At 39.7% G+C, this 12,504-nt stretch overlaps 1 protein-coding gene across 1 annotated transcript; it reads left to right on the forward strand.

The window, feature by feature from the left end:
• The first annotated feature begins 1,626 nt into the window (after positions 1 to 1,626).
• Positions 1,627 to 10,995, forward strand: ppp1r14aa (protein phosphatase 1, regulatory (inhibitor) subunit 14Aa). Its single transcript, XM_026181073.1, has 4 exons — positions 1,627 to 2,150; positions 4,878 to 4,958; positions 5,385 to 5,417; positions 9,791 to 10,995. The coding sequence occupies exons 1-4, from the start codon at positions 1,962 to 1,964 to the stop codon at positions 9,971 to 9,973; spliced, it is 486 nt and encodes a 161-aa protein (XP_026036858.1). The 5' UTR covers positions 1,627 to 1,961; the 3' UTR covers positions 9,974 to 10,995.
• Positions 10,996 to 12,504: the final 1,509 nt, after the last annotated feature.

Consider the following 12,504-nt stretch of genomic DNA (forward strand, 5'->3'; position numbering starts at 1 on the left):
GACAATATGCAGGACGGTGTTTTTACAGCTATCTAAAAAGTGTGAGGAAACTGTATCACATGTTTGTTTATTAATTAATATTATAGATTTCCTCCATGGTTTTTCTTGATAAAAGCTCTGCATGTTACTGGTGTAAATACATCTGGAATGAGAAAATAACTAAAATCAGAGACAGCTTTAAGCCTTCAGGACCCTCTCACGTGGAATCAGCTCGCAGTTTAGATTAAGGAGACAGAAACCTTCTCTAAAACTTGGTTTGATAAAGCTTACAGTTAGCCCCTTACTGTAGCTATGATGACAGACTCATGATGCACTGAATGCCTCCCCTTAACCCCCTATTTCTCTCCCAATGCATTCATATATGCCACTAATGGGAATTATTAATTTGCCAATTTCCTAAATTGTGGGGGAAAATATCTGCTCCTCCCTTTTAAAAGGGCGTTCTTGCTCCTAATAGCTGTCATGTGTTTGCTCATAGGGGATGATCGCTGGAGTTCTTACTCTAATGTTGAAGGGTCTTTACCAAACAGTATAAACTGCCTTGAGACAACTGCAAAATAAAACAAAAAATACATTAATTTCTATCTTCTAATCAGACATTCGGCTGTGCTGAAATACAGCAAACAGCTTCATTCAACTGCTGCAGTAATCCATATTAGAAATGCTCAGCTGAGTAAAGAGAAATTATAGTTCATCCAGTCTTCAAGAATGTTTAAAGTGTCAGTTGCACCTACAATAATAACCACCAAACGCTGTGATGAAACTTCTCCAGATCTCCAACAATTCCCTTTGATACTAAACAAAAGTGGATTGGAGTCACTAGCCTGAGAAATCAACAGTTAACAGCAGCTCAGATCAGAGCTCAGCTCAGTGCTTTGCAGCCATGTCTCAGAATCAGGTGTTTATCAGGCTTTCAAAGAAAATAAACCACTGATGAGGTTCACCAACAAGATGAGAACAAAGAATCATGGACATTTGGCCAGAAGATATTTGAACTTGGTCTGATAAATCTAAATATGAGATGCTTGATTCCAGCTGCCATGTCATTGTGGCAGAGAGAGGCTGACAGATGGTATGTTCCCTAAGGGTTGAAGGGGGGGTGCATTCCCTCTTTTATGGCTTCTAGACCAAGAATATTGAGTGGTGAATAAGATCCAATCACCACTACAACCACCCAACCTTAACCCATTTGTCAAGCTGTGAAAGGTAATGGAAAATGAGTATAGTTGTAAGAAAGAAAGTTTTACTATGTGTTATTGGGAAGATTCCTAAACAAAGTACACTCTTGGTGCTTCCACAGAATTTAAAGGGTAAGTAGCAGCTCAGTGCTTCTCAATCAAATCTTCTTCTTCTTCTTCTTCTCATGGCTCATCCCATTAGGAGTCACTCCAGCACTTTTTCCTATGCTCTTTTTATGTAAGTGTACTTTCCAAGCACATAGTGTTAGATAGTAAACACTTACTAACATTCTATTTAAATGCACACCGATGGATGCATCCGCGTAACGCAGCGTAAAAAGATTAGTTGTTGAAGAGAAAGGACCCACTCCTTTCAGAGGTCTCGCTAAGTGCCTGAGGTGGTGGTAGGTGTGCATGCCATGTGCCCCCCGTGAACGCTTACACACGTTGCGCCTGTGACATCATGAGCTTAAGTGACGCAATCGGTTAACCAGGCACAGCTGAGTAATTAGAAAGTGAAAATATCTCTTCTTTTATTTTCATGTATTTATTTATTCTTTTCTTGTTTTTATTAAAGGTTTTACAGTCGGAATGGTTCAGTGACTTGCTCTATGTTCCAGAGAAGCCAAAGATTCAATTCAATTCAGTTTTTATCAAATCACAAAAACATCTCAAGAGGAACAAGGAAAAAAAAAAAGGTGGGAGCTGTGTCGCCTCCCAGCTCCTCTCCCGTCCGTGCGCGTCAAAAAGGCGAGAAACCAGCCCGACCAGTCCACAGCAGAGATGGCAGCAGAGATGGCAGCCGAGTGGACAGACGCAGCGCTCGAAGAAAACGCCGGCGAAGAGTGCAGTCGTAGCATCCCGAAGAGACATGCCCGGGTTACGGTGAAGTACAACAGGAAGGAGCTGCAGCGACGCCTCGACGTAGAGAAGTGGATCGACGAGAGCCTGGATAGACTGTACGCGGGGCAGGTGGGTGTCTCTGAGAGAAGTGAACTGATTTAGGATACTGCACAGTACTGTCTGCGTGTCCAACACGTTTAAAAGCTTTCGAGTTGAGAAGAAGTTGAAATGCGAAATGGAAAATATTATATTTAAACAAGAATGTTGCGTGAAGACACTTTCCTGAGACTCATCTTCAGGTCTCTGTTGATTTATGAGGTGTTTAGGGAATGAGGGGTGGGGCACTATGTTGTCCTTACAAGGCCAAACATCCTGTAGATGTGAGATCTGCTGCTGTTCCTGTCTCACAAATCTGTATTTGTCTTGGAGCTTTCTGCCTTACATGGGCAGTGTGGAACTGGGAGAAAAGGAAGAGGGGGTAGGAGGGAGAATGCTGGTTTTATGTCCCAGGAGGGGGTAAACACTACATCTGGGAAGCAGCTGACAAGATGTTAGAATCCCTCAACAGGAGTTTCAGGGAAAGTTTCTTGTTTTTGGACTTAAGAGTTATAATGAAAGTCTGGTTTGATTTTTAAAATGGCAGAATTCAGATGGTTACAATGATAAGTCATCTCTCCAAATAAAAAGGAGCGAACATACCAATTTTCTCATCATCCCCATACCCAGAAGATTCTGAGTGAGACAAATGCTTTTTTTTTGTAAAATGGTCCTTTACAGTGAACCGACCTTACTCAACCAAGTATGATTATGCAACATAAGGTCATGTCACACTCAAGAACAGCATTTCATTGTTTTCAAAAATAAAACAAGCCTAAAAACAGGAGTTGCTGTTATAGTGCATAGAGTTGCAGTCCTATAAGTGCCAGGGGCCTGATCACAAAGGCAGTGCAGTGCACTGGTGTGCATGGGTGGGTGGACTGGCCCTTCACTCAGCTTGTACAATGGCTGTTTGTTCAAACAGAACACGTCACTCTTACTGTAGCCTATTACATGAACACTGTTAACATTCGGTCCCCACAGCCTAAACAATGCAATTAATGTTTGCAGGCTGAATGTAAATATTCCAGCTACTATTAAAGCTTAAAGTACTATTTGGACATGGAGGTTAAATGTTTCAGGAAGTCTTTTTAACTTAGTGACTGTTAAAATGGACATTTGCACATGGCTGAATCTCTTTTCTCAGCATAAAGGTAGCCTACCTTTAGAACTTGGGTATTCAGAAAGTCCCTGTAAGTATGCATACTGTGTATGTGCTGACTAACAGACATCTGGTAAGAATATTACTGTAAAGTTGTGCAAAAGTTGTTTTGTGTGATCAGTTTATCCTGGGATGAAACTTTTTTTTTATTTTAAGCTCAGTCTTGAGGGTGTGAGGACTCTCTGAATGGTGTGGTGTGTATGAAGATGTTTTAGACCATCATATTAGAAAATGTTCATCCAAATGGTGAAAGTCCCCATCCAATGGTGACTTTCTGTTAGATTTAATTTTAATTTATCAGCTGTTTGTGTTCCAAAAATTATCATTCCCAGGGAGTGAATCCTCTCCTAATCTCAGCCTATTCCTTTTTATGGTTTTTATTAGCCAGTTGAAGTGGAAGAGTTGAGACAGGCTCTAGGTGGTAGGGAAGAGTTACCAGATAACTGGGAAAGTACAGCTGACGTGTTGAAGTATTTGCTGTATCGTCTGGACAAATGAAAGAAGACCAGGAGACTCAGCAGTGGAATGAGCAAGTACACAAAAATATTCAAAGGAGGAAGCTGGCACAGAAAAATTGAGATTGGTACATAGATGAAGAAAGTGGATTGGGGTAGGCTAGACATACAGCAAAGACAGACGAAGTAAAAGAAAAGGCTTATAGTGAGCTTATGCTAGCTTGGACACTGAAGGAGAGAAGGACTTGCACTAGCTTGGCAGAGGGCTTGAACTGGAAAGGATGTGCAGCAGGTCAGGGTGATCAAGGATAGACATGAAAATGTACTAATTAATAAAGAGTGCTGAGAAAATGAAATAACTACTTTAAAGAACTTACGAATGAAGAAAGTAGTAATAGTAACTACAGACAGATAAAGCTGGTGGTTGGTTTGCAGTAGTGATTGCCAGTTTGACGGATGTGTTTTGTTCACATGATCATAGTTACTTTGGATCCACTGACAACTGAAAGGACAAAGTCTTAAGTTATGAGTTAGTACCTGCTCCAAAAGGCACCGACAACACAAACACAGTAAAGATCCAGTGTAATGACTTAAAGTAGTAGATAAGGTCTAATCTGAGGCAGATTTAAACCAGCTCCAGCTGCCTATTTCTGGCCACCTGGCAATCAAAGCGGCCACCCCCCAAACTTTTGTATCCAAGTGAATTTCATTCAAAATAATTATGAAGGGGGAAACTATCCACAGAGGCTGAAACAGTTCTTTGTACCAAGCTGTAAACATGCTTTTTAGTGCTATAAAGCTGGGCATATTAATATGTGATTCTATGGGGAATGACTAACTCTTGAACCCAGCTTCAGTTGCTATCTAGACAAACAGCAGTCTTTGAAACCTCCGCATTGGCCTAGTTTTTCAACGCCATAGGTTGCCCCTTAAACAAAGAAACAGATGAACAAAGCATTTAAAGCTGAGTGCATGCCAACTGCAGGAAAACGGACGATACTTGATTTTTCAACTGATAACAAAATCAGTATTGTAGCATGCATCTGTCACATTCTTGTGACGTGTGTATGCCTTCTACGATGACTCGCTGAAGTGTTCCACATGTGTGTTTTCATTACTTCCATGTCCATGTGTTGCCCTCAGGAGAGTGACATGCCAGAGGAGGTTAACATTGACGATTTGCTCGACCTTCCGAATGAAGAGGAGCGTGTCAAAAAGTTGCAGGTAATGTGACCTGTTGCATTTATCGCTATCTTTTCAATTTTGGCATGAGATAAATGGACATTTTGTTTTTTATTTCTGACAAAATAAATAAAGTAAAAAACACAAGGTGCATTAATGAGGTTGGTATACAAGTCCAAAATTGAGCAGGTAGATGTAGACACTCTTCAAGACAAACCCCCTTATGTAACAACGAACAAAGAAATTTACAAATTAAATTGTATACAGGTTGCTACGTTCTCATTAGGTATAGATATGTCCACATAACAATAATAATGGAAAATAGTAGTTAGAAATCAGCAAAACGGAGTCAAAACGATAAGTTTGATAAGTCAAATCATCTTCATACAAACTTTTTTTTTTTTTTTTTTTTATACAGTTGTGTGAACTTAAGGTTTGTTTTAACACTGTCCTTTTTTTAAAAAACAGGAACTTCTTCAAAAGTGCAGAAGCAGCACAGAGGTAAGTTAAAACTGCAAGTTGCATTTACAAGCACTGATGCAAACATGCACGTGAGCTAAACTAAAGCTACAGTCCGTCTTTCTTCCTGCGGTCCTTCCACATTCCTCAGCAACAGCTCTTTTTTTTTTTTTTTTTTTTTCCAGTTCAGTGAAACAATGAGGCTCTCTGGAACAAACAGAGTCAGTGTAGGAGCTGCATTTTCATTTTTTTTGTTTATTTTTTATTTTTTTAACTCAGACTTAATTTATTAGACTTTTTGGATATGGATTAGATTAAACTGATTCACTTTTATCCAAGCACTGAAACATTTTTTTCTTCCCTTCTATATCCTCTCCTCACCATGGACTATATGCCCTAAAAAGTAAAGTTTTCAGTACGACTTCAATAAACACTTTCCTAATGAGTTGATGATCTCAGTTGTTAGCATTTAGTCACTGATGATCTCATTTAAAGAAAAATAGATGTTGAAGCAGAGTATTGTTTTGGCAGTGGATGCCTTTGTGCCTGACAAGATCGACAAAGATTAACATGGGGGCAGCCGAAATGCTGTTGAGGCTTCAAAATGTTAGTCCATAACTCGGTTAATGGTTTCACGGTTGCTGCATCCATCTTTTCTGTACAGTCTGCACTACTAACAGTGGAAGGGACAAAAACCACACTCCTGTTTGTGCAGAAATCGATTGCAAAGTTTATCTTAAATAAACGTGAGCAGTCCAAGTCTAAAGTTTCCATGCTGGACAGCTGTGGATGGATGTGACGTTTGCATCGGTGATGACTGAAGCAAGCACACATACAATATTCAACAGTCAGTGCACGTATGACTAGGTGAATATTGTTTTAAAATAGGTTCAATTAATGAAGGTAATGAATGAATGTAAAACACCTGCAACAGCTACAGCTGATACTAACACAGAGATTTAGTACTTCTGATGAATGTTTATGAATGTTCATAGTAAACAAATGTGGACAGGGAGTATTTCTACATGGCAGGGGCATCTGGTTTTTTCACCTGCACGTAGACTGTTACATAACACAATATATCTGGGTATTGCATGTCTCAACAAACTATAGGGCTCAAGTAGCTAAAGCAGCGAAAAGCTTAACCAAGTGTAATGCTAAACATAAAATTAAAGGCATCACGATCACATGCTACCAACAACTCACAAATCACAACAACAGTGTCCTCAAGGTACTTTATATTGTAAGGTAAAGACCCAACAATAATACAGGAGAACCTCAACAATGTGATAACCCCCTATGACCAAGTGCTTTGGCAACCGTGAAAAGAAAAACATCCAGTTTAACAGGAAGAAACCGCAGACACACTCAGTCATAGGGAGGGACGGCCATCTGCTTCGACCGCTTGGAGGAGACTCTAGAAACTAGAGTATTGGGGTGATAATATTACTGGCCTGATTATTTAAGACCTTGTATGTGAAGAGCAGGATTTTGAATTCAATTCTGGATTTAACAGGAAGCCAATGAAGGGAACCCAATATAGGAGTAATATGTTCTCTCTTTCTAGGGCCTGTCAGGACTCTTGCTGCAGCATTTTGGATTAACTGAAGGCTTTTCAGTGAGTTTTTAGGACTTCCTGATAATGACTTCCAGCCTGAAGTAATAAATGAATGAACTAGGCTTTCTATCATCACTCGGCAACAGGATATTTCAGATTTTAGAGATATTATGCAAATGGAGGAAAGCAGTCCTACATGTTTGTTTAATATGTGCATTGAAGGACATATCCTGTTAAAAACCACTCGGGTTCCTCACAGCGTTACTGGAGGCCAAGGTAATGCCATCCAGAGTAAGAATCTGGTTAGATACCATATTTCTAAGATTTTCAGGGCCGAGTACAATAACCTCAGTTTTATCTGAATTAAGAAGCAGAAAGTTAGCGGCCATCCAGGTCTTTATGTCTTTAAGACATTCCTGCAGTTTAACTAATTGGTGTGTGTGTGTTATCTGGCTTCATGGACAGATAGAGCTGGGTGTCATCTGCATAGCAGTGAAAATGTGCACTATGTCTTCTAATGATGCTGCCTAAGGGAAGCATGTATAATGTAAACAGAATTGGTCCTAGCACTGAACCCTGTGGAACTCCATAATTAACCTCAGTGTGTGAAGAGGACTCTCCATTTACATGCACAAACTGGAGTCTATTAGATAGATATGATACAAACCACTGCAGCACAGTACCTGTAATACCTACAGCATGTTTTAATCGCTCTAATAGGATATTATGGTCGACAGTATCGAACGCTGCACTGAGGTCTAGCAGGACAAGCACAGAGATGAGTCCACTGTCAGAGGCCATAAGAAGATCATTTGTAACCTTCACTAAAGCTGTTTCTGTGCTGTGATGAACTCTGAAACCTGACTGAAACTCTTCAAATAAACCTCTGCAGATGATCTGTTAGCTGTTTGACAACTACTCTTTCAAGGATTTTTGATATGAAAGGAAGGTTGGAGATTGGCATGTAATTAGTGAAGACTGCTGGTAACAGTTTAACAACTACCAGGTTGAAGGCCTGTGGTACATAGCTGGTTATTAGAGATTGAAACATTAATTAATGGCAGCACTTCTTTATGCAGGTTTGTAGAAACGGGGTCTAAAAGACACGTTGATGGCTTGGAGAAAATTATTACTGAAGTTGACTTCCTCAGGCTTTACTCAACAGAGCTTTGAGTTTTTGTCAGCCTGGCTACGGTGCTGAAAAGAAACCTGGTATTGTTCTTACTTTCATCAGTCAGTGATGAATAATAAGTAGCTCTAGCTTTACAGAGGACTTAAAAAAATATAGCAACAATTTATTTTTCAAGGTTAAATGATGATCTTCTAAATTACTGAGGCACCATTTCCTCTCCAGCTTACAAGTTGTCTGCTTTAAGGTTCGCATTTAAGAATTATACTGGTGAGTCAAGTACCTCTGGTTTGAGGCTTTCTTTTTTTAGATGAGCTACAGTATCCAGAGTCGTGTGCAGTGAAGAAATAAGATTATTAACAACATAATTGACTTCTATGTTGGTAGTTCCTGTAGCTGCTCTGTATTGTGTTGGTGTATAGCAGGGGTGGGGGAACTCCAGGCCTCAAGTGTCGGTGTCCTGCAGGTTTTAGATATCGCCCTGGGCCAACACACCTGAATCTAATGACATAGTCATTAGCAGGCCTCTGGAGAACTTCAAGACATGTTGAGGAGATCATGTAGCCATTTAAATCAGCTGTTTTCGATCAAGGACACATCTAAAACCTGCAGGACACTGGGCCTTGAGGCCTGGAGTTCCCCTACCCCTGGCGTATGACATTGAAGAATATAACAGTAGCTGTAGCACTTTCAGAAAGATATCTGCTGTGATGACATGTATTCCCCATTTTTTTTTTCTTTTTTTTTTTTTTAAGAAAAAGATGATGACTCTGTGTTTAAACCTCTATACACATGGACTAGACCTTACTTTGACCATTTAAACTTTTATCTAACTCCAGATTAAGTAGTTACTCATGAGGACATTTACACCACATCACAACATGGAGGGGGGGGGGGACCTCCCTCGTCGCAGCCTTGAGGTCATTCTCCCGGGACTCTGGTGCTCTTCGAGACATTCTTCCATCTATGGACATATGAACACTGAATACTCTTAAACAAGAATGTGTGGAAAAATGATTAAACGCTACATTTGGTTCTGCTTTGTGCCTCACAACAATTAATTGTTATCAAATAAGAAGCTGTTTGTTTTTTTGTTTTTTTTTGATTGTCTGATAAGGGCTGCAGGGTTGTAATAGTAGATTCAGATGCTTCCAGATGGTTCCACATATAAAGTATGTTGCAACCGACACAACTATGGTCTCCTATAAATAAAATCTATAAAAAAACAAACCCTAAATATCTGATTAAAAAAGTTCCCATCTTTAATGTATTACCAATCTCGCGTATCTAATCAGGGCTACAACTGGCAAAGGCATAACTGAGTTCCTGAAGAGGTTGCAGTTGTTACACAGTACATGCGTGTAATTATATTGAGCTCATTGTAACTTCATTTTACTTTCTAGTTATATTAAATTCTACTATTGTCCAGTGTTGCTTCAGTCAGTGAGCCATAAGGAGGTGCTATTACTGTCATCTTTTATTTTAAACAAAAAAAGACCAAAGTAAACTGCAGTAAGCCTGAGTGCTGTGGGTAGGATTAACCCCATTGTCAATCGATTTGATTCAAATTCCATTTTTGTTTAGTTTTTTGTTTGTTTTGTGGGCAGAGTCATGGAATACTTTTTAAATACTAGATCTTGTGTATTATAGACAGAAATGATTAGATTTAGGTTGTGCTGTTAAGTGTGAAAGATCTCTTAACGGACTGGGTTTCTGTTTCACCCTCAGACCTTCATCAAGGAGCTGGTGGTCAAGCTACAAGGAGTTCACAGGAAGGATGAGCTGCAGAGTGAAGGCATCGAGCATCCTGTCATCTGTCATGGCCACTATCGCCATGAGCCTTATCACTTCAACAACCCACAGCACCACCACCACTTTCACCACAACCAAGAGCAAAATCAGACCCTCTGATGGCCCAATAAACATGTGCGCGCGCACGCACACACACACACACACACACACACAGATACTATTGTGAAATGAAGTCAGTCGTCCTGGATTACAGAAGGCAAAGTCGGTGAAGCATTGGATACATTGTTGAAAACAACAACAAAATTATTAAATATAGATTTCTCTTGAAGTCCCTCTGTATCTCACTCAATTTTAAAACCCAATACAGTATTCATAAAGGAAAATATAGATTAGCTTCTTGGCTCACTCTGAAGCCCACATTGACCCAGCGGCACCACCGAAGCTCACTTGCTCACAGCTCTGGTTTCAGCTCACAGCCAACAAACGTTGGTTCAAAAAGGAGATGTACATGTTGAGAGAGAGAGTGACTTTCAGACAGAAGAAGCTTTGCTTTGCCCCCTATTTTTGGTCTTTATGTCTAGCCAGTTCTATATGTCCCTTAACGTCGTACTATACCTTAAAACACAAACAAACATGTAGGTTTACTTGACTGGAAAAACAAAACAAAACACCGCTTAACTTGTACTCTTTGTCACTTTCCTTACGTAAATATAGTTGGTGTCAGAAACTGTTGTGGTAACGGATGAATGTATATGAAGGAAAACAGGACTGACAGCAGATTTTGAAGTGACATCCAAGGGTGGCTTCTAGGTCAACAAATTCACTGTGTGAACAGAACTGTGTCACAGAGCACATGAACATGGGTTTAGAAATAACACCGCTCAATCACATGCACATACGTGTGACTTATTTAACAGCTGGTAAATTCCAGTGGTTATTTATTGTCATGATTACAGAAAAAGGATAAGGATCTAACATACTGGTATGATGTAACACTGGAAATAATCCTGTTGCATTGCTTATCCACTGTAGCTTTTTAATATTTCATTGTTATTCATATTGTGTTTGAGTTTTGGTGTTGCTACGTTGTGAGTTATGTCGATATATTCACTAAATTGTAGTTGTGCAAAATAACCGAAGTCTCCTGAAGAAATGTTTAATAAAATAATTTTGTTCAGTTATAATGTTTGTTTTCAGGAGGGGGTTGCACTAATCCGCTGAGATGTGTAGTCTAATATACAGCTGGATGTGGGACACATAAGTTCAATGGTGAATTATGAACTTTAAAAAAAAACAGCTTGTGTCAAAGGCCACAACATTCCTCAACCAGGACTACTAAAGCTCACCAGCTGCTTGGGGAAATATAATTTGCAGTTTGTGCTGCAGTCCCTACTGAAGGGCAGTATTTCAAAAGTAGAGGAACTATGTGGGTGAGGCTTGCAGTAAATAACATTTTGACAGGAGGCAGAAAAACATAGACCACTGTGGAAACACAGGCAGTCATTAACTTGAAGAAACCCTTGGACTAATACTTCTGGAAGTAAACTTAATTTCAGGGAGAGTAAGGGTGGCCACTTACTCCTTTTCCCAGTGTTTATACTGTTTATCTGGACGTAGGATTTCCAGTGGGAGGAACGTTTCATCCAAGTGACTTCTTCAGGCTCAGAAGAAAGACATGCCATTTTAAAAAGAGTCCAGTGAGCTCATAGATCATTTCTATGAGAGCTTTGGGAATTGACAAAAAGCCCTGATCAGAAGAACCGAGGCCCCTGCTGGTGACATGGCTGCAAAAGTTTGCTTGTGTAGGTGGGTGGGTTATCCAGAGCCCTAAAAATGAACACCAGACCTTGGAATTGAATCTAAACGGGGAGCCAGTGCAGTGAGATCAGCATAGGTTTGACATGAGGATGTCTGGAGGCTCTGGTATGGAGTCTTGTAGCAGTATTCGATACAAATTCTAGCTAGGTGAAGCGAGATGACTTACCAATCTCCATCTCCGCAAATAAAAGATCTCTTTAAGCAATGTAAGATAATTCAGCTGTAGGATGTGTTTATTTGTACTCATAGAGGCACTGCAAATATGTTACGATGTTAATGTATACACTAACGTGTGACATTTACCTGGTGCCCCAGCAGGGGTCTTTTGTGTGGCGAACATCCTGGCTCATCCTGACCTTTGTGGGAACGTATTCATCACAGCAAGAATTCGGCCTCAAACTGAGAGCCTGCTGGCTCTGTTTGTATATTTAACACATTTTAGGAAACACACATTTAAACTGTATTGACCTTTTGACCTTTTAATGGTTTCAAAGACTCCAGCTGACTGGACTCATTTTACTATTATAAATGCACATTCTATGACTCTAAACATACCCACTAAAACTACAATCTGGTGAAGCTGTTAACAACTTTTAGACATCTGAAAGTTGTGAATGATTAATGAATGCTAGCGACTGGGCTCATCTTTAACAAGCTGTTGTGTTTGTAATCAAATCAAAAGGAATCTTGATAATTGAAGTTCAACATATTCACCACTACATCTTTATGAGCTTTTTGGAACACAACATATTCATATCATATTAGCCATGCGTCCTTGGAAATAGCACATTATAAAAACATATCTGAAACGTGACATTGACGACACAGTCGTTTTCATGTCACTTATGATACACTGTGTGTATCTTTTCAGT

The sequence above is a fragment of the Astatotilapia calliptera genome, chromosome 10 (assembly GCF_900246225.1).
Source record: "Astatotilapia calliptera chromosome 10, fAstCal1.2, whole genome shotgun sequence".
Classification (NCBI taxonomy): domain Eukaryota; kingdom Metazoa; phylum Chordata; class Actinopteri; order Cichliformes; family Cichlidae; genus Astatotilapia; species Astatotilapia calliptera.